This window comes from Chrysochloris asiatica, unplaced genomic scaffold (genome assembly GCF_000296735.1).
Source record: "Chrysochloris asiatica unplaced genomic scaffold, ChrAsi1.0 scaffold00108, whole genome shotgun sequence".
Taxonomy (NCBI): Eukaryota; Metazoa; Chordata; class Mammalia; order Afrosoricida; family Chrysochloridae; genus Chrysochloris; species Chrysochloris asiatica.
In genome coordinates this window covers 7,821,968-7,845,618 of record NW_006408626.1, presented here as the reverse complement: position 1 = coordinate 7,845,618, position 23,651 = coordinate 7,821,968, and the positions used below count along the sequence as shown (strand labels likewise).

General features: G+C 34.8%; 1 protein-coding gene across 1 annotated transcript in view; it reads left to right on the top strand.

Moving 5' to 3' along the window:
• Window positions 1-23,651, top strand: part of NAALADL2 (N-acetylated alpha-linked acidic dipeptidase-like 2) — a 1,210,105-nt gene that overhangs the window by 910,344 nt on the left and 276,110 nt on the right. Inside the window, exon 11 of the mRNA XM_006867720.1 lies at window positions 8,055-8,150. Within this exon, the coding sequence (XP_006867782.1) occupies window positions 8,055-8,150 (96 nt within the window). The remainder of the gene's footprint in view (window positions 1-8,054; window positions 8,151-23,651) is intronic.

The following is a 23,651-nucleotide window of genomic DNA, read 5'->3' as shown; positions in this document are numbered from 1 at the left end:
TCAAATGACATATTGCATTATTAGGCAAATCTGCTGCACAAGATCTTTTTAAAGCATCGAAGAGCAAAGATGTCAGCTTGAGGAGTAAGATACACCTGACCCAAGCCATGGTATTTTCATTAACCTCATATGCATGTGATAGCTGGACAGTGAATAGGAAAACTGTAGAAGTTTGATGCATTTGAGTTATGGTGTTGGAAGACAATATTGAAAATACCATCAGCTGACAAAAGAAACAGTAGATCTGTGCTGGAAAATGTGCAATCACAGTGCTCCTTGGAGTTCAGGATGGTCAGACTTCGCGTCTCATATAGTTCGGACATATTGTCAGGAGGGACCAGTCATTGGAGAAGGATATCATATTTGGTCAGTTGGAAGGTCAGAGAAAATGAGGAAGACCCCTAGCGAGATTGATTGGCAAAGTGGCAGCATCATTGGGCTTAAGTGTGACAACAACAGTGAGGTTGGCCCAGTCCCAGGCAGTGTTTCATTCTATGGTGCATAGGGTCACTATGAGTCGGTACTGACTAGATGGCACCTAACAACAACAAAGGAGTATCTGTAGCTGTGTTCCTTGTGTACTTTATTATATTAGTATATAGATTAAGCACTAGATCACAAGGTTGGTTATATCTGCAAGGTTAGCAGTTTGAATTCACCAGATGCTCCTCAGAAACCCTATGTAAGGTTGCTGTGAGTCGGAAACGACTCAACAGCACTTAACAACAACAGCAACAATATGTAGTGTATAACATATTTATAATACATGTGACTGTAAAAAATAGGCAGGCCTCTGTCTTCCATGCCAATGTTTCAAAGCTCTTTTAGGCATGCTAATAAATAACCACAGGAAATGCCACTCCATCATAAACCTCTGCCTGAGGCTCTTGCCTCTAGCTCCAAGAGTCAGCAGACTTAGGTCTCCCACACTTAAGCACATCATCACAATGGCTAATTACATTACGCATCTTTTCATATGTCTGCTATTCATTTAAATAGTCTCTTTGGTGAAGTGTCTATTCATGTCAATTTTATTTTTTTAAGTTTTTATTGTGAATTAAGTGATTGTTTAAATTGGCGAACACATTAGCTTTACATTCATACTATTGTATTGCATTTCATTGCAATGATTGCAATCCCCTCCATGCATCATCAAACAACCAAAAGGTACACCCCACAACCCTGCCCCCTGGCCATCAGCACATAACCCCTCTCCCTTGCTGAGTCCAGAGTCCCTAGCTGCTTTATCTCTCCACATCATCGTCTCTGCCTCCTCCTCTGGTGTCACTGCTTCTCTGGATATGTTCCTGCACTCCACTTCAATCCCTTTGATGGTCCCAGGGACCTCCACTCCTGGACTGCAAAGTCAGTCCCTCCCCTCCTTTTGTTACAAAACATCTACATTTAAATTTCCAACACTCACAGTCAGGCCTGATAGCAATTATTCACTATTGAACACAAGAGTCTTATCCCCATCTCCTTTCATCAGCCCTGTCCAGAAAGGTTGGAAACCACTCAGTGGAGATTCTACCTTCGCACGTACCCTCTGTAACTAGGCTCCCTCTTGAAATCTTGTAAGCCAGTCACTTCTTGCCTTTATAGCTCCCCCATCCTTTTTTGGGTCGCCAATGTCCAAGTTGCCCATCCGTGCCAACCCTGTGTACTGAGGGAGTGGGAACGATCCTCGCTATAAAGATTTGTACCCTCTTTTGAGCTACTACATCTATAAGTATAGGTCAAGTTAATAAAATTGTAGCAGATTACTCTTTTTTCCCCCCTTCTTTCTTCTTCTAGTCGAGTTCTGATCACCCAGCCATTGAAGCCAGGTCAAGTGGGTACCATCTGCAAGTATGGGTGTTCTTGTACATCTCCCCTCACTTCATATCAGCTGAATACTTCACTCTGTGCTCTAGTCCTCTGTGGCCATGACTCTGTCTCTGGGCCTAGAAGTCCCCAGGTTTTGCCATACTGCTGGCCAACCAGGTCTCAACCTGGGTTGACAGGAATCTATTGAATATGGTTGGACTTAGCTCACAACTTCATTACTGTTTCACCCATCACTTCCCCTTATTGGTGACCAATGTGGTTAGCAGCCAGACCACATGCATGCTTGTGTATTCTCCTTGAGTCTCAGTCTTGGAAGGGGGTTTGTTCTGAGGGGACCCCAATCCACTTGCCTTGATGGCTCCCAGGCTTGCTTGTTCTTGTAATAGTCAATCGGACTGCCATTATGTTTTTTTTTTTCTTTTTCTTGCTGGTCTTTCTTTCAAGAAATATCTACTGTTCTTCTAGTGGCTACAGGCTGGTCTGCCTGTCCTTTCAAGTGGAAATTTCCCACCTCAGAAGATTCTGGCTGGGGATCAGGATTTCAAGTATGGTCTTATGCAATGTAAAGTCTCAGCAGGAAGCCTCCTTCACTGGGCAAGTTCTCACCCCATTTTAGATATTTCAATCATTTACAGGCCAAAGACAGACTTACAAGCTTTCTATGGTGATGTTTCTGCCTATTCCTTTCTTTCCCCCTCAAGTGTTTATTTTACAATGGTAGTCAAGTGAAATCAAGATTCAAAAGACAGCCAAGCATCTTAACATTATTTCTCCTTTTTTAACCATTCAAACCATGCCTCAATCCCTATACCCTAGAGCCCTATTGTTCCAAGATTGTGCATGCATCGTTATTTATCTATGTCCCACTTTACCCTTGCAAACCTGCCAAACTGTTCTCCCATCCACCTTGGTCTTCCATTCTCCTCCTTTCTTGTGTATTGCACTCCCCTGCCCCCTCCCACCAGCACCCAAGCTATCCTGTGTCTATTCCCTGCACTGTGCTCCACCTTCCTGTCCTTCCCCTCATCCCACCCCATGTATCTGCTTATCAGGAAATAATTTATTTTCCTCCCTTTTAGTGTGAGTACATTTTCTTAATCTTTTACAATAATGGTCCTATGCAGTATTTCTCCTTTTTGTAACTGACTAATTTCATTCAGCATAATGTCCTCAAGGTTCATCCATGTTATATGGTGGCTTGCAGCTTCCTTGTTTTTCTTCTGGGTATCATAATATTCCATTGTGTGTATGTACCACAATTTGTTTATCCATTCTTCCATTGATGATTACTTAGGCTGTCTCCATCTTTTTGCTGTTGTAAATAGTACTGCTATGAACATTGGTGTGCATATATCTACTAGTGTTATGGGTTGTATTTCTTGTGGATAAATACCACGTAGAAGAATTGCTGAAACATTAGCTATTATCCTTCTAAGTAAGCGCCATATTGCTCTCCAGAGTGGTTGAGCCATTTTGCAATACCACCATCAATCTAGAAGGGTCCCAGTCTCTCTGCATCCTCACCAACATTTATTGTCCTTTACTTTTTTGATCTTTATCTGTTATTACTGGTGTGAGATGACATCTCATTGTTGTTTTGATTTGCATCTCTCTAATAGCTAGTGATCATGATTATTTCTTCATATATTTGTTGGCTGCCTGGATCTCCTCCTTGGTGAAGTGTCTGTTCATGTCCTGTGCCCATTTTTTAATTGGGTTATTTGTCTTTTTCTTGTAGAGGTATTATAGTTTCCTATATATTTTAGAAATTAATCCTGTGTCTGATGCATCGGTGCAAAATATGCTGTATATTCTGCATGTGAACATATCTAAATATTCTGAACATCTGTATTCTCTGTTTCAAAATTTTTTCCCATTCTATTATGGCAATTTTTGATTGGGTTACTAGTCTTTTTGTTCTTAGTTTATTGAAAATGTATGTACATTTTAGATAGTAGATCCTTATCAGTTATACCATTCCCAAAGATTTTGTAGGTGGTCTTTTTATTTCCTTGATAATCTTTTAGTAAACATAAATAATAACTTTTATGAAGTCCCATTTTCTATTTGGCTTTCTATGGCACTGTAAGATAAACACTGGAACTCATGGTGTGTTTGAACCACAAGGTTGGTGGCTCAAACTCACTAGCTGCTCCTTGGAAACCCGAAACAGGGTCGCTGTGAGTCAGAATTACCTCGATGGCACTTAACAACAATATACACTCATTGGTGCATTTGATAATTCATTATCACAAAAAAAGAATTTTAGGTTCCAAAGCTTTGCTCCTATATTTGCTTCCAAGAACTTTATGGTTTTAAATTTAACATTTATGACATTCTATTTTTAGTTTTTTTTTATGATGGGAGGTATGGATCTTGCTTTGATTTTCTGCAAGTGGATATCTAGTTTTGTTAGGACCATTTGTTGTAGAAACTATTCCTTCACCTTTGAATGGATTTGACACTCTTGTCAAAACTCAATTGACCAGATGTTTGTCATTTTATGCTCCTATATATGAATGATCTTTTTTTATCTTAAATTGTTGTCAAATGCATCTTCTCACTCTTCTTACTACGCTGGTGCATATTCTGCCTATGAACATACCTAAATGTTCTGAACATTTAAATGAACATTTATGTTTTCTGTTTCAACTCAGAATTCTTTTAAAAATCATCCTCTATATATATACTTTCTGAAAGAGCTCTGGTACCGTAATGGTTACAAGTTGGGCTGCTAATCTCAAGATCAGCAGTTTGAAACTGGCAGCTGATCCGTAGGAGAAAGAGGAGGTTTTCCGCTCCCACGAAAAATTTACAGCCTCAGAAACCCTATTCAGGGTTGCTATGAGTTGGAGCCAACTCCACAGCACACCACCACCACCACATACATACACTGTGTGTACTCATTTCAATCTACCATTGAATTGTTCTAAAAAAAAAGCATCTTTTTTTTTCTTTTTAGATTTCCTTTAATGTTAAAACAAAATAATAACAACAAAGAAATAGGTGTATTTCTACATAGATATATTATCCTACAGAACCTTAGCATAGGCTCAATTTAAAATGGAAAAAAACAGTTGCCATTGAGTTGATTCTAACTCATGTAGACACATGTGTTTTAGCCCTCACAGGTTTTGCTGTGTATATCTCTATTTAAAATCATCTGTTTAATGGTATGTGTTGCTTTGTTTTTCTCTCCTCACCTATAGGTAATAACTACTATTAAACAACAGTTATCCACAATTAATGTAACAGCAGCAGAAGAAACTCACAACCTGCTTAGTCTTATTTTTATGTTGGTATATTAAAAAGAAAAAAAAAATGGGAGTCCTGCTGTGGCACTGTGGGCTAATGTGACAGACTGTAAAGCCATTTGAACTGCAAGGTCTGTGGTACAAGCTCACTAGCCCCTCCTCAGAAACCCTATACAGAGTCACTACGGTTAGGAAAAGACTCATTGGCACTTAACAACAACAACGACAACAACATCTAAAAATTATCTTTTATTAAACATTATATTCACTATTATACAAAAAAGTTGTAGTATATATGGATGTGTTTATATTTTGAGAGGTAGCTATTTTTGATCTATTATATGTCAAAATCCTATTAGTTTACATTCCATGAGATGAAGGACAGTGTATAATATGTAACATAGATTTGGGCACATAGTAAATGTTAAATGGTTATTTTTTTTTAAAAAATTGATTAAATAAACAACAGAAACAAAGAATGATATGGTATAAGGTAGATGAAGGAGAGCAAGAGAAAGACGGAGAATTTTATTGGAGAATAAGACACATACAGATAATTTTAAATTAATATGTTCTACTGCTGAATAATTGAAAGTTCAATAAAAATCTCATTAATTATAACGCCCAACTCATGGTTCTTATGGGATCATTCAGTTTGAGAGTGAATGATATTTTGCCTTTGCCTATTTATGAGGCTAAGGTTTGCTAAGTAAACTAATCATATAAAAAAATTCATGAAGTTTTTTTGAAACTACCCTTGAGGCTAACTTTCTTAAGGAATTCTAAAGTTTAATTATTTAGTGAAAATGAATCCAGCAAATCATCAGAAACATACTTTCACTAAAGTAGAATGATTTTTTTTTTCTAGTTGGAAAAAGGATCATATCTAAATTCCAACTATTATTTTTATAGGATCATAGAGACTATATTATCTCTAGTTCAGCATCCTGTCATAGTTACAAATCCTCTGTTCATTATTACTGTCAAGCCTGTATTGCTTATATTGCCAGCATCACCACCCCTATAATTCTTATGCTTTCTATTGTTTTTAGAAAATTCATCAGTACCATAATAACTGTTATGTGCCAGACATTGGATGATTCTATCCCTTTGTGAAATATAAATACCCAAGTAAGATACCTTATACCTAGATAACAGAATAGATAAAGTAACAGAATTTTTGTGTTTTAAATAAGAAAGCTTAGGTGTCACAGATATTAAATGCTAAAACCACAATTTTAGCTGAGGTCTTTGCTGACTGCCAGAAAGACCTCCAGAAAACCCTTTTGATAAGCAATGTATATTAAACTAAGTATAGTCAGGAAGAATACTAACTTAATTGAGTTGTGCTAGTGGTTTAAATAGTGAAATTAAAGAAAAGTATACATTGAGTTTTGTGGACTGTGTAAGTTTATGGCATGTCTTCCAAAAAAGAGTTCTGATTGGAATTGGGTAGAATTTATGCCACATTCATTTTAGATGGTGAGCGCAATAAGGAGAAGAACATGAAACAGATTTTGATAAACAACTTTGATAGGGATTTTTCTTGATTGATTCAAAACTTGTATACAAAGTAGATACATACTGAAGCATGCAGCTAAATTGCTTTTGCTTAATCTCACTATTATGTAACATAAGTAGGGAAAAGTGTTTCTTGTTCTAGAATTGTTTAACATAGTAGAAAGCAGAATGTAGGAGATTTGACAACTATTCACCTGAAACTAATAGTTTAAGTGAGAAAATTGCACTAAATCACCTAAGGAGATTCTAAGGAGGAGAATTAGAATTATGCTGATTTCAGTTCTTATTTTCATGACTACAGAGTTCCTCAACTACAACATCTTAACTTTCCATTAAATCAATGCTGTGCTTCAAAGCAATCTATTCTGCTGATTGTTGCTGTGTGCTATTGAGTTGGTTCCTACTCAGAGAGACCTTCTATAGGGTTTTCAAGGAGCAGCTGGTGGGTTTGAACCACCAACCTTTCGGTTAACAGTCCAAAATTTATTCTACAACACCACACCAGAACTGTATTTTAATAATAGAGAGCTCTAGTAAATGGTTCTAATAAAACTGAATCTGTTGCTTTGTAGTAGTGATTCATTCATGTAGAGAGGGATGAATCTATCTTTCTCATGATAGCCTTTGAAAAGATATTTACCTATCTATTTATCTAACTTTTTTCCATCCATCCACATTCATATTTTATCTCAAATCTTCTATATTCTAGTTCCTTCAGGTTTTCAAGTAAAATCTATATTTATATGTTGAAGAATATTTCATGAGATATTGATGTTGACAACTACGAAAACATTGATTAACATAGTATTAGTACTAGCATTTCATGTCTTTTTGCACACTGAAGCATGACTATGCTTGCAAGTACAAAATGAAGTGATTATAATATTTCTGGATCATTTCAACTATCATAACACACAGGGTCTGCTACAGTGTGTTATCAGCAGCATATAAAGTCACAAAGCAATTATATCTTAGAACTGTTTTGAAGTTAGTTTTGAAGTACTTAAAATATCATGCATACTTTTGTGTAGGCTTTTCTAGTTGGTAATCGTATTTGTCAAAAACATTCCATTCTGACAGTTTTTAAAAATATCATATAATACATAACATAGAGAAGAGCTTTCATATCTGAATTTTGTACTCAAGGTGTCTTAACTTTATATAAAAATACATCTGGTAAAAAGAAAAAATGTTCAAAATGTCAGTAATTATCATTTTTGACTAAGGAGATATTCTTTTTACATACATATAATGCTAAGATGTATAGAATACTGCTCTTAATTTATTAATAATCTGTGATGGGTTAATTGAATCAGAAGAATAAAGTCCAGCAATCAACAAAAACCTTATAGCAATTTAGAGTCCTTCTGAATCTTTAAAGAAAATCCAATAAGCACTTGAAGAACAAAATCAATAAAGGATTTTAAATGTTTCCTTTCTGATTTGCCACAGGGTCCAAGCTTCCTCTCTGAGGCCTTTTTCCCTAAATGTGCAACAAAAATTGAAGAAATGGATTCTTCTTTCAACCTTCATGAAACCATTGCCAAGGTAAGGGGAGAATGCATTCTTGAAGAGAAGGTAGGAGATTGGGAGAAAGGAAAATACCATTCTAAAGAAATACACATATTTTGATGTAAAAAGTTTTAGTACATCTTACTTTTTTACTAAAGAGTAAAGATAATTAGCTACTTATCTAATGTCCTACAGATCTATACTGATGATTTGGTTACTAAAACAATATTTAATAAAAAATTAATTTATTTTTCTTTAATCTAAAAGCACTATTGTGATATATTTCTAAACATAACTCTTCAGTTTACACTGAGGGCAATATTATATGGGTGTTTGAATTTCTGCGTCATCATAGTTTTGTTTCAATATTAAGTTTTCATGTTTGGAATGCTTTTTAGTTCAATAAAAATATGCTTCATGTAAAAATAAAAATAATGAGTCCATAATAAGAAAACTTTTCATTGATGATATCCATATTTTCAATTTTTGCTGCATTTTCTTAGCAGTAAATTTTATAGTATGGCAAAATTAAGTATTAAATTACGGCAAAAGTAAGAAAACAAATGTAATGTTCTGATATCAGTTGACATCAGATGAATTTTTACATTTGCTAGTTTTCAGTTTAATCTGCCTTTTTTGTAATAGAATTTGTAAAATAATATTTTTTCTATTCATCTATATGTTCTTGATGCTTAGACTTATTAAGGGTTTTTGTTGTTCATTTGCTTACAGTAAAATACAGGATTTTAGGGCAACAGAAAAATTACATTTTCTCCATTTTTTTTTTTTTTTTCTGATTCATTCTGCATCAATACAATCAAGAATTTTGTATTAAGGGAAATTTCAGACAATGTTGACATCAAATATACTTAAAATGGAATGAAAGTGTCCTCTTGGAGTCCTGGTATGACACTGTAGGATAAGGACTGATTAGTACGGTGTTGCAGGATAAAGCATTGGACCTCAAGGTTGGTTTGAACCACAGAGTTTGCAGTTCAAACTCACTAGCTTATGCTGTGCAGCATCAATGTGAGGCAGAACCTATTCAATGGTTCTTAACATCCACCACAACAGCTGCAAGGTTGGCAGTTCACACCTACCAGTGGCTTCTGAGAAACCCTTTGCAGGGTCACTATTGGGACTGACTCAGTGACATTTAATGATAATACGTGTCCAGCTATGTGAAATTCTCAACCAAGGAAAATGCTAGGCTTTTAGATTTATTAGAGTTGCAAATGCAAAGCTGATTCTGGATACCTGAGGTTTGACCATGCTTTAAGAGCTACATGCAACTACTGAGAACATGATGGGAAAAAGAGATGGTTCAGGAAAGGAGGAGAGCACTGAACATAGTCTGCACTCATACAAGAGGTCAGTACTTTGTCTGAAATAGAAAACAAGATTCATTAGCGAGAAGGCAAATTTGTACAGATATTGATGCATATTTCTGTCTTACTCTACATGAGTTTTCAAGTAGGTTTAATATATAAAGAGATATTTAGCTAGTCCTTTAAGTGGCTATTTGGGGGAATTCCACTTATACAAAAAAAATGTAAAAATACTTAAATGTAGAAACAAGTATTCTGTGACTTTTTAATAACCACAGCTACAATGAGATTTCAAAAAATTAATGGAAATGTTAATTAAAAGATAATGAAATTTTTACGTGAACTTTTTGCAGCCCCTTCTTATTTATAATGTTGGTCTAATGGTAAGCATTTATGTTGCAGAAATAGGGCAAGGAAGAAATCATGATTCACAAATTTCACTCATTTCAACAGTAGTACAACTTGTGGCATCATGAAAAGAAATATTAAACAGCTACATTTTTTTAAAGATATAAAAGACAAAAACATTCTCTGATCAATAATATACTGAAGGTATCTATTAAGTAAGAAGCCCTGGTGGTACAACAGTTAGTAGTGCTTGACTGCTAATTGAAAGATTGGTGGTTCAAATCCACCAGCCACTCCCAGGGAAAAAGATTTGTCAGTGAGCATCTGGAAAGATTACAGATTTGTAAACCCTATGGGGCAACTCAACTTGGTCCTGTACAGTTGCTACGAGTCAGAATCAACTTGATGGCAGTTAGTTTTTGTTTGTTTTGTTTAGTCTATTAAATATAAAGAATTTGAGTTGAGCACCTGACTGGTAATTAAGGAGAAGGATTTTAGTTCTATCTTCATTATCTACTTGCTGTATTATTTAGTAGAAATTCATTTTATTTTCTATATCAAAATGGAGTACATTCATAATACTCTTCCTCACTAAAATGCTGTGTGGTTGAAAAAGGTCATGTATATATTTTTCTTGAGAAATGCAATATGTATGTTATACATTAAAATATATCAGTGCTGCAGTCTTCAAAGGCGGCTCTTAGATGCCGTCTCTAAATTTCACTTTTACTTTAAAGAAAACAAAATAACAGACATAAAAGCATATAACTAAACTAATTAGATGCTAGAATACAGCAGATGAAAAAGGAGTGTGAAAACGGAGTATAAAATGTAATTTTTGTAAAGTTGAGGACATTAGAAGACTTTATTTTTCTAAGCATACTATTGCCATTAACAATATCATGTAAGCATTAAAAGCAAAGCAAAACAGTTACTCTGGAGTTGATTTCCAACTTATGGTAAATCTATATCAAGGTAGAAAAATAGTCTGTGGGGTTTAGAATGGCATATTTTTTAGAAGTAGATCACCAAACGTTTCTTCTCAGGCATATCTAAGTGAACTTAGATCTACAATTATTGGTTAGTGGCTGAACATACAAGCCATTTGCTATTATATTCCATAGACTATTTAATATACTTGTATTCTACATAGTAATGTGGTAATCACAGAAATAGCAGTGGACTTTGAACAAAATGACCCAACTAGATAAAAATTCTAGCACTGTCAGTTGTGTCAGAAAGATATAAAAGACAAAAAACACTTCATAAAATGATAAAACAGAGTGATTATACATATTAGTTTACTATGTTAATTTAAAGAATTTCCAAGACACTAGAATTAATCGAAATATTGAAGATATGTTATTCCTTATTTTTCTTAATGAAAGAGTATATTTGATACAGCACCGTGTGGTGCTATACCGTAAGAATTGGACACCTAATCAGAGGTTGTTGGAACCCTATGCAAGGTTGCACTTAACAACAACAACAACTAACTAAAAGAAAACAACATTAACTAGATAAAATTCAATCCGTTATAGCTTCTAAGTGAGTAATTCTGCATACATGGCAAATATGATTTATTTCAAACTAGATTGTAATTTCTAAGTATTGGAAAAGATAGTCATTTATTGTTAGTGCTTAGATGATTTAAAATACATTGTTAAATAGATTGTTATGGTATGCAAAGTCCACATTTTTCTTCTCCTACTCTTCTTTTTCTTATGGAGTCTTTATTTTTTCTCTCTCTATGATGGTTCTATTCCTTAGTTTGTTGATATTCAGCTTTTGTCTCTGGTGGTGGTGGTGGTGGTGTACCATGGAATTGGACCCGACTCATAGAGACCCTGTATAGGGTTTCTGAGGCGGCAAATTTTTAGGGGAGCAGAAACTCTGATCTTTCTCCCATGAAACTGTTGGTAGCTTCGAACTACTGACTATGCAATTAAAAGCCCGACTCATAACCACTATGCTGCCAGAAATATGAAGGAATTAATTTTTTTTCCTGCTAAATAAAAATAAAATGATGTGCATATGAAAATATTATGTGGTATATGGTATAATTTTTATACCATACAATCAATCCATACTAACTGTGCTCTTCAAGGATGTTCTTTGGGGGGTACAATTCAATCATATTCATATATGGGATGTGACTATAGTAGTACTACTTGAAAGTAGTTTTTTAATATAGTTCTGTGGTTTTGTTTTTGTTGTGTTTAGTGAGGACTTATTTTTTATTTTAATTTATGTTGGAATTTTCTTTGTGAACTAAAGCATGTGGAACCTAATGATATAACATCAAATGAACCTTAATATTGATGTCAGAACATGTAATTAATCAAAACACTAGTAATTATCAGTATATTGTTGTTGTTGTTGTTACATGCTGTGGAGTCGTTTCCAACTCAGCGATCTTGTATAGGGTTTCTGAGGAATGGCTGGTGAGTTTGAACAATCAACCTTGCAGTTCAAGCCAACCTTGAGGACCAGTGCTTAACCAATAGTGCCACAACAGGACTCTTAACTATCAGTATAAGGTTATTGAATTTTAAAACACATGGCAAATATGTTAGCTATTTTTGTTATCTATAAAAATTACCTTTTTCAAAATAGCAATCTGGTAGCATAGTGGTTACGAATCCGGCTGCAACCTCAAGGTCAGAAGTTTGAAAATACCAGCTGTTCCGCGGGAGAAAGATGAGGCTTCCTGCTCCTCGGATTTATAACCTCGGAAACCTTGTGCAGGGTCGCTATGAGTCGGAAACGACTTCACGGCACATAACAACAACAACAATATACAAGCTAACTAATACCTTCAAAGACTAAACATGAATTAAATACCAATATAAATCCTACCTGATTCAATACCTTAGTAAGTAAATAAAAATCACTATAGTTCATGTTTTGCAATAGACTTATTTCTCCATCTATACCTAAGAATATGTTAGCTTTGTTTCTAATTCTTTAAAATCTTGCAGATTCATTTTTGTTAATCTAAGCACTCTAGTGTGGCATTGTAGGATATGCACTGGATTGCTAATTGAAAGGCTGATGGCTCAAATCCATCAGTCACTCCTCGGAAACCCTACATAGAATTGTTATGAGTTGGAACCAATTTGAGAGCATTTAACAACCACAACAATTAACAATTCATTAATAAAAAAAACATGATAGTTCATGTTTTGATAGACTTATTTCTCCACCTATTCCAAGGAGTGTTCTAGCTCTGTTTCTAACTCTTCAAAATTGAGCACATTCATTTTTCTTTAAGCTTTCTGGTATGGTGCTGTAGAATAATAAGCATTGGTCTGCTGAAAGCTCAGTGCTTCAATCCCACCAGCTGCTCCTCAGAAACCCCCAAAAGGGGGTTTGAGTTGGAACAGACTCAACCACATTTAATAACAATAAAATATTCTAGTAAGCCTCTAACAGCCTAGTATGGAGCAAGACATTTGGGGTAAAAAAAAAATGCAAACAATTAATACACAGATTTCCGTGGGGAAAGCAAACAGGTAAACAGATAATTTCATGATAGTATGTGAAAAGAGATGATAATAATATGGAAAGAATGTGGGAGGCAAGAAAATGGGGCTTTTAACTGTGCCTAGGACAGGATTGGTATTAGTAGAACTTGACTCAACAGTAACAACAGTTGAGGTAAAGAAAAAATCATCAGTGACATTTGAGGTTTGTTCACGAACTTATCATATGGAGAAGATGAAGATACGGTGCTCATAGCAAAGGGATATTCATGTATTAAAGTATGGAGATTATGAAAAGCAAGTGATTTGAGGGAGAGACAGTATATGAGTTCAAGCATTTCAGGAGATAGCATATGATCAAGAACTAATGATATTGAAGGAAGTGAAAAACAAGGCTCCAGGAAGTGCTAGAATACAAACAAAGCTGTTTCAGCAAACACATGCAATGCTTGAAGAATTTACCAATCTATGCCAGCAAATTTGGAAGGCAGGTACTTGGCCAGCTATTTGAAAGAGATCCATATTTCTGCCCATTCCAAAGAAAAGTGGTCCAACAGAATGCTAGTATTATCAAATAATCCCATTAATATCACATATAAGTAGAATTATGCTAAAGACAACTTTAAGTACTTGTGGTAATGCATCTACATGGAATTGCCAGTAATTTAAGCTGGATTCAGAAGAGAATGTGAAATGAGGAGTACAATTTCTATTGTCATATGAATGATGGCTAAAAGTAGAGAATATTAGAAAGATATTTACCTGTGTTTTATTGACTACACAAAGGCATTTGACTGTATCGATCATAACAAGCTATAAAGAACAGTGTTAAGAATGGGAATTCCAGAATACTTATGTAAAATCTATACATGAACTAAGAAACATTAGTTTGAACAGAATAAGGGGATTCTGCAAGGTTTAAAATCAGGAAAGGTGTGTATCATGTTGTATCCTTGTATCATATTTATTTATTCTGTATGCTGAACAAAGAAGCTAAAATTATGACTAAAACTGTGACAGATGGATTGGAAGGAGATTCATTAGCTACCTTCAGTATGCAGATTATACAACCTACTTGCTAAGGAGCTCTGGTAGCGTAGTGATTACGAATTGGGCTGTGAGCTGCAAGGTCAGCAGTTCGAAACTACCAGCTGTTCTGTGGGAGAAAGATGAGTCGTTCTGCTCCCGTAAGGATTTACAGCCTCAGAAACCATGTACAGGGTCGCTATGAGTCGGAACCGACTCCACGGCACATAACAACAACAACAACTTGTGAACGGCACATAACAACAACAACAACAACTTGCTAAAAGCGAAGAGGACTTGAAACATTTACTGATGAAGATCAAAGACTAAAACCTTTAGTATAGTTACACCTCATCATTAAGAAAACAAAAATCTTCACAATTGGATCAATAAGCAACATCACGATAAATGGAGAAAAGATTGAAATTGTCAAAGATTTTATTTTGCTTGAATCCATATTCAATACAAATGGAAACAGAAGTCAGAAAGTTAAATGATGCTTTGCATTTGGGGCAATCTAGAGAAAAAGACCTCTTTAAAGTGTTAAAAAAAACAACAACAACAAAGATGCTACAAGAAGACTAAGGTTAATTTCAGTCAGGTGAAGGCATTTTTGATCACTTCATATGCATGTGAAAGTATACCAGTGAATAAGGAAGAAGAAAAAAAGAAATGATGTCTTTGAATAATGGTGTTGGTGAAGAATGCTGAATGCACTTTGAACTACCATAACAACACATCTATCTTGGAAGAAATATAGCCAGAATACTCCCTAGAAGCAAGGATGACAAGTCTTCATCTCATAGGCTTTGGACATGTTATCTAGAGGGACAAGTTCTGTAGAAGAACATTAAGCTTGGTGAAATAAAAGCTCAGTGAAACAGGAAGACCTTCAACAGGACAAATTGACACAGTAGTTGAAACTTGGGCTCAAATATAATGACAATTGTGAGGATGAGAAAGAACTGGGCTGTGGTTTGTTCTGTTGTACATAGTGTTTATATTAATTGGAATGGACTCAATGACTCCTACAATATACATTAGCAGTGTCGTGTAGTTTAAACTGAAGGTAGAAAATCAGGATGTGGGAGAGAGAGCAGAAAATCAGATTTAGTAAGAAATGAAGGTGGAAATAAAATTTGAAAGGGTCAGATGGCAAAAAGTCTTATATGTGTAATTAAAGAAGTTGCTACTTTATCTTAGTAGCATTAAGTTTCCCCTGAGAGTTCTTTAAAAAATTGAGTTGTTAGTAATGTCTGAGAAATAATGAAATATTTTAGAAAACAGACTGATTTAGGAGACATTTATAGGATTGAATGATAAGATTCATGACTTGTTGGATATGAGACATGAAGAGCAATGAAGTGTTAAAGACTATTTCAATAGTGGTAGATTGAGTAAAGTTGATATTATTGACTGTTTATTAATTAATTGTTGTTATTAAATTCCGTCAATATTTATAGGGTTTCCAGGTAGCAGCTGGTAAGCTTGAACCACCAACCTTGAGGTTCAGACGACTTTGCAGTATGATGCATTAGCTCACAGCAGGGCTGCTTTGTAGGAAATGATAATAAGTTTTTTATTGGACATATTGTTTTGGTATACAGTAAGTCATTTTGGTGAAAATTGTAAGTAGGTGTTTGGATATATGAGGTTGGAGCTCAAAAGAAGTAATATGTAGAATTACTATGTGAATTTAACTGAAAAAAATTAAAAATTTTTAAAGTTAGAATTTATAAGTACCATTATCCATGATTCACATACATAGATATCACTTATCATAGGTGCTATAAAGGACAACACAGATTATAGAATATTTCCACAATCATAGACTGTGTTACCTGGGGCACATACCTGTGTAAAAAGAAGAGCTCAAAGGGAAAGGAAAAACACTAGAATAGAATCATTTGTAGAATGCCCAGGAAAATAATAAAAGGAGAATATGTTTTAAAAATAAATTCCCTGACTCAATGAACCATCATAAGTTTGAACCAATTCTTTGGCCATTTAAAATTCATTATTTGCTATTCTCATGAAAGAACTCCACATAGCTTACTATTGAATACATTTAGTCTCTGATAAGAGACAAGGGCATGTATTAATTTTATATTTGTTTTTTAAAATAATCTAGTTTTTGTTGTTGAGAATACATCTCACAAAGAATACAGTGTTTCTGCATGTACAATTCAGTGCCATTTATTATATTCTTTGAGTCAAAAAACTATTCTCATCCTCCTTTTGAGTTGTTTCTCTTACATTTGTATAAGTTCATTGTCCTTTAAGAATTCGATCTAATCTTTGTAGTTGCTGTTGTCCATTGTATACAATAAATTGTTATTATTAAGTGTCATTGAGTCGGTCCTAACTAATAGTGACCCCACATAGGAACAGCTGGTGGGTTTGAACTGCTGATCATATGGTAAGCAGTCGAGTACTTGTCCTATAGTGCAACACCAATACACCTGATACGACATAAATAGATTTTAAAGCAGCGTAAAGCTCAGGTTCATCATTCCTTATTGTTGTTGTTGTTGTTAAGTGCCGCCAAGTAGGTTCTGACCCATTGTTGTTGTTGTTGTTTAGTGCCGTCGAGTCGGTTCCGACCCATAGCGACCCTGTACAGGGTTTCCGAGGCTGTAAATCTTTACGGGAGCAGAACGCCTCATCTTTCTCCCGCGGAGCGGCTGGTAGTTTCGAACTGTTGGCCTTAAGGTTCGCAGCCTGATTCGTAACCACTACGCTACCAGAGCTCCTTAGTGACCCTGAATAGGGTTTCCAAGGCTGTAAATCTTTACGGGAGCAGACAGCCTCATCTTTCTTCTGCGGAGCAGCTGGTAGTTTCGACCTGCTGACCTTGCAGTTCGCAGCCCAATTCGTAACCACTATACTACCAGAGTTCCTTTCATTAGGTAAGCTAAAATATGGTTTGATTTTTAAGAAGCCTTCAGGGAATATTTTTGTTTTCAGGTGTAAAGACTATCTCAGGGCAATAGAAACAGCAGTGGACTTTGAACAAAATGACCCAACTAGATATAAATTCTCCAGAAAATCTAGATTCCTTGAGAACTTGAAATTCTGTTTTACATTATCCTCCTTTTTATTGTGATTCTTCTGTGAAATCTATGCTCAAAATGTTGAGTAATCGGCACCATCCAGTTCTTTTGTGCTCATGGCAAAAAAGACAGTTGTTTATAATTAGATACACATTCTATTTCCTACTCTCGTTCTTGACTCTGTTTCCTTGGTTGCTCCAGGCAAATGGAAACAAATTGCTATGCCTTAGATGACCACTTGTAAGCTTTTAAAACTCCAGGTACTGTGCAGAAAACTAGTTTGCAAAACAGAAGCACTAAACATGTTATTAGGTGAATTCACTCTCTTTAGCGTTTTATCAATAGATATTTTTGTATAATCAGGGACGATGTGCCACTGAGTCAGTTCCAACTCTGTATCATGTTTCCAAAGCTGCAAATTTTGACAGGAGCAAAAAGCCTCATCTTTCTCCTGGGATGCTGCAGGTGGATTTTAACTTTGTATCTTTCAGTTAGCTGTCCAACACATGATTATAACTATATATAGAAGAATCAGGTTATAAAATATGATTTGGATACATATCATATCTAGTCAATTATATCATCGACAGTACATTTCCTGTGGTACCTCAAATGCTATATGTTGTCTATATTAAAAATACAGTATGAACAATGAATTCAGCAAAACAAAAATTACCTGTCATGAGGATGCTTCACAAAGTTCATAGAAAAAATCCATTTTCTCTCGATTCTACTTTCCCACAAACTTTTTGAAGCTCTTGTATATGTGTCACCTGAAAACCACAAATGATCTAATTCTGCTTGTGTAATTCCTCAAAAGTTATCTGTTTATTAGTCCTTTTATTGTTTTTCCCAAATGAAAAAAATGTTTTGTTATTTTAATTATCTTATGGTTTGAAAATTAGTAAGTACAGAGTTTTTAAATGTTATTTAAAAATGAATGTATATTTCTACCATTGTTGTTGTTGTTGTTAGGTGCCATCGAGTCGGTACTGACTCATAGCGACCCTCTGCACAGCAGAACAAAACACTGCCCAATCCTGGGCCAACTTCACTATTGTTGCCATGCGTGAGTCCATCGATGCTGCCACTTGGCCAATCCTTCTCGTTGGGGGTCTTCCTTTTTTTCTCTGACCCTCCACCTTACCAAACATGATATCCTTCTCCAGTGACTGGTCCCTCCTGACAATATCTACAATATCCTGACAATTTCTACCATGGCATACATCAAATTATGGAGTTTTTATTTAAATGATTTTATTGTCATAATATACCAACAAGTAAGTCATTGTTCTCATTACATATTTGGAAAATGTGTCTTAAGAAGATTAAATTTCAGAATAGAGCAGCATTTGTGTAAAGCCTAGAAATTAAGAATTCTTCATAGGAACATGTCTTCAGGATTGAAGGAAGACTCATTAATTATCTGTGATATGCAGATGATACAATCTTCCTTGATGGAAGTGAAGAGGCCTTAAAATAACTTACTGATGAATCTCAAAGACTACAACCTTCAACATAGATTGTACCTCAGTGTAAAAAAACAAAGATCCTCACAAATGGACCAATAAAAGATGTCATGATAAACGGAGAAAAGATTTAAGTTGTCGTACTTCATTTTGTTTGGATCCATAATCAACACTCTAGGAAGTATTAGTCAAGATATCAAATGATGTTTTGAATTAGGCAAATCTGCTGCAAAGACCTCTTTGAAGCGTAGAAGAGCAAAGATGTCAGTTTGAGGACTTAAGGTGTGCCTAATCAAAGCTATGGTGTTTTCAGTAGACCATAGTATACAGGAGCTCTGGTAGTGCAGTGGTTACGAATCAGGCTGGGAACCGCAAGGTCAGCAGTTCGAAACTACCAGCTGTTCTGCGGGAGAAAGATGAGGCTTTCTGCTCCCGTAAAGATTTACAGCCTCGGAAACCCTGTACAAGGTCGCTATGAGTCGGAACCGACTCCACAGCATATAACAACAATAACAACAACGATAGTATACTGAAGTAGATATTCTTGTGAAAGTTAGACAGCAGATAAGGACGACCATAGAAGGACTGATGTCTTTGAATGATGGTGTTGGAGAAGAATGTTAAAAGTATCATGGACTGCCATAAGAATAAATTTGTGTTGAAAGTACAGTCAAAATGCTCCTTAGAAACTAGAATGGTGAGAGTTTTCTTTCATATTTCAGACGTATTATCAGAACTAATCAGTCCCTGGAGAAGATATCTTGTTTAGCAAAGTCAATGAAAAAAGAGGAAGCCCCAAGGAGATAGATTAACACAGTGGCAGCAGCAATTGCCTTAAATTTAAAAGAGTTGTGAGGATGATACATGACCTGGCAGTGTTTCCTTCTATTATCCATAGGGTCTCTGTGAGCCCAAAATGACTCAGTGGCACCTAACAACAACAACAGCAACAGTGAAATCAAGGCTAGTAATCCTAATACGGTTTGTAGTCCAACAACGCAGGGATATTTGTACTTTATAATTATAAATTTTAACTACATTGTATAGTGGTGTGAGTAGTTAAACTGTAGTGACTTCAATGATATAAGCTATTTAAATTCATTTTTTAGCCATTTTAATTCATAGTAACTGCTTTTGACTACCAACTATCCTTTAAAATTGATTAAATATGATCACTTTGATTACAACAATCATATTCTACTATCATATGACTCTAAGTATATGACTTGTGTAATATGAATCTGCAATTAGATATAAATGTCACTATTAGAATGTCTGGATTCCTGTTGTAGCATTATAGGATAATCACTGGACTGCTGATTGAAAGGTCAGTGGTTCAAACATACCAGCTGTTCTTCAGAAACCTATATAGGATCACTTTGAGTTGGAACCAACTCTACAGCATTTAACAACAATGAAAAATTCTCAAAGCATAGTAATTGTATTTATATTTATAACTGTATAATAGAGAGGCTGACCAAATTACAGAATTATTGTATTTCTTTTGAGATATCACCTTATCTTGTAGATTTGAAAAACATAGTTCAGTAGACTTATACAAAGTATCTTTTATTCAGTTTCTTGAGTTTCAAATGCATATTGTAGTCCTGAATCTAATAAAATGTCTAATACTTTTTTTTAAGTGCTTAAAAAAAACTAGTTATAATTTCTAATGTGAATAAGTAGACATGAGTATATTCCATGTATCTCTCATGTTGATATATTTGTGAAATTACAGTATTATATTGAGTTAAAATTTGTTGATATCCTTTAATCCTGTGTGTGTACATTTGAGCTGATTTAAAAACTGTGGATTTGAAGGTTTTGTTTTCAACTTTAAAAAGAATTTGGATATTTTTTTTTCTGACTGTATCAAATTATTGTTACTAACTGTAAAAATGTATCCACAGAGAACTACACTCTGTTTCCATGACAAGAGCTAAAATAGAAAACATCTCATATGTATATTTTCAATGCAGAGATTGTAGTTTTCATCAAAGAATGTTGGTTGGAGCTCCTCAAGGGAGTTGATGGGATATTAAAATGAAACTCTTAAGCTTTGAAGAGGAAATATTGTAGGATTGTGTTTTCTTCATAAATGTATAATTAAGCTTAAAATCTTCATTTACTGAAAGTGGAGATTGTGCTGACTATAGCTTGCCTAGAGACGCCTGGTTTATTATTACTAATTGTAGCCCACAAACATAACAGCTTCTTAATGCATGCCTTAAATTGTCAGTCTCTTTTTCTTCTTTTTTTAACCATTAAAAAATTAAGATTCCCTCGTGGCCTAGTGGGTTACACATCTGAACCATAAGTTCAGCAGTTCGAATTCACCAGCCACTCTGTGGGAAAAAGATGAGGCTTTCTGTTCTGTTAAAGATTTACAGCCTTGGAAACTCTATAAAGGGTCTCTATGAGTCGGGACCAACTTGATGGCACACAGCATTAATAAGTGAATGATCATAAAAGATAGCCAATATTTTATTCCTTTTTTAAAATAGAACTTAATAATCAAAGTAGATTTTTTTCCAGTAATTTTTGTCTTGTGAGATGTCATTCTGTCTTGTAGATTTGAAAAATATAGTTTAATAGTCTTATATGAAGTAAGAGAAAAGGGCAGAGACAAAGAAATGAAATATCTCTTGTTCCAAAGAATGTAAAAAGAAGTCATATTGAGACAGAAATGGGTAGAATGATTTTCAATTTCTAAGCATGTATTATCTATATATATACATGCTTAGAAATTGAAAATCATTCCCCTCATTTCTGTGTGTGTGTGTGTGTGTGTATAAATATGTTAAAATGTTATGTACATCAAAAGCAAATATATATATGTGTGTGTATATATATATATATATATACACATATATATATTTGCTTTTGATGTACATAACATTTATTTTACCATGTATATATTATAGAACTGGTGCTGTAGGAGAAACACTCAACCACAAGGATGATTTGAATTGCAAAGTCAGCAGTTCAAAGTCACCTACCACTTATCGGAAAACCCTATACAGGATTGCTGTGTGCCAGAACTGACTCGACGGCAATTAACAACAACAAAAACAATACTATAGAATGTTGTTGTTGTTGTTAAGTGCTGTTGAGTTGGTTCCTACTTATAGTGACACTGATCTTGAACTGCTAATCTTGTGGTGATCAGTCCTTATCCTACAACTCCACATCAAGACTTGTATAATAGAATATAAATATATTAATCATATCAATTAGAACAGCAATCTCTGTAAGTATGATTTTTTTAAACTTTTTGTTGTGAATTGAATGAATCTTTACAGAGTAAATAATCAGTTTTACACTCAACAAATCAAACACTTACTTAGAATTATTACAATCCCCTCTATGTGCCATAGGTTAACAATATTTATTTATATTCACTTTAACACTTGCATTCCTCCTTGTGTCTTCTGCTTCATCTTAACTCTGCTAACCTCCCTCTTGCTATTGATTGCCTGCCCTGTGACCAGGTTAACATGTGTTTACTCTCTACCCTGTCACTAACATCACCTCCCCACTCCCTATAACCATCATAGAATGTTTATTTTATCAAGAAAACCTTACCTTAACTTTTAAGTCATTCGGCTAATAAAATATTAATACTTTTGTGATTGACTAACTTAACTCAGTATAATGCCGTATAGGTTCATTCATTTTGAGAGGTGTTTTGTAGATTCATCATTATTCTTCAGAGTTTCATAGTACTACATTGTGTATGCATCAAAGTTAGTTTAACCATCTTTCTATTGATAGGTATTTAGTTGTCTCCATCTTTAGGATTTTTCTCCTGTAGACAGCATTTGAAGGATCCTGTTTTCTTATCTATTCTGCTACTCTGTCTCTGATAAGTTGAATCCATTTACATTCAGTGTAATTATCGATAGGTAACAATTGATTCCTGTCATTTTGCTCTATGTGTTTATTGGGGTCCTGCCGGTTTCTCTGTTCCCTATAATTTTCTGTGCTGAGTTCATATTGTTAAGTTTTCTTTTCATTTTCTCATTGTATTTATATTTACTAGAGCTTTATGATTCTCATATTTTTTATTTTGATGTGAAGGTGTGTTCATTTTGTTTGACATCACCCTGTAATTTATTAATTTTGTTTCCCCATTTAAGCAGTCTGTTTTATCTTGAAATCTATTTGACGTCCTCACTATTTGGAAGTTCTGTATCTATACTATTCCCTCTTTTTACTTTGTAGTTGACGTCATTATACATTGCTATCTCTGGTTCCCCTATTTTCGGTCTTGGAGGTTTGTTTTCTGGTAGCGTAGTGGTTCTGAATCAGGCTGTGAACCGCAAGGTTGGCAGTTCGAAACTACCAGCTGTTCCACGGGAGAAAGATGAAGCTTTCTGCTCCCATAAAGTTTTACAGCCTTGGAAACCCTGTACAGGGTCGCTATGAGTCGGAACCGACTCCACGGAATATAATAACAACAACAAGGTTTGTTTTACTTAAAACATTTTTATATCTGGATTGAGTACTGGGTGTTGTTGTTTTTTATGTTAAACAAAGGTTATTGTCTCCTTATAGTTGGTTCTCAATTTCTCATTTCAAATAATCCCCTTTCACATTTCTTGTAAAGTTGGTCTGGTTACTAGAAATTCCTTTAATTTATGTTTTCTTCAAATGTCCTAATTTCACCATTGTATTAGAAGGACAGCTTTGCTAGGTATATGATTCTTGATTAGCAACATTTTTCTTTTGGAGTTTTGTATATGGCTTTCCATTGCCTTCTTGTCTGCATGATTTCTGCTGAGAAATCAGTTCTGTCTTATTGAGTCTCCTTTGTGGGTAAGTTTTC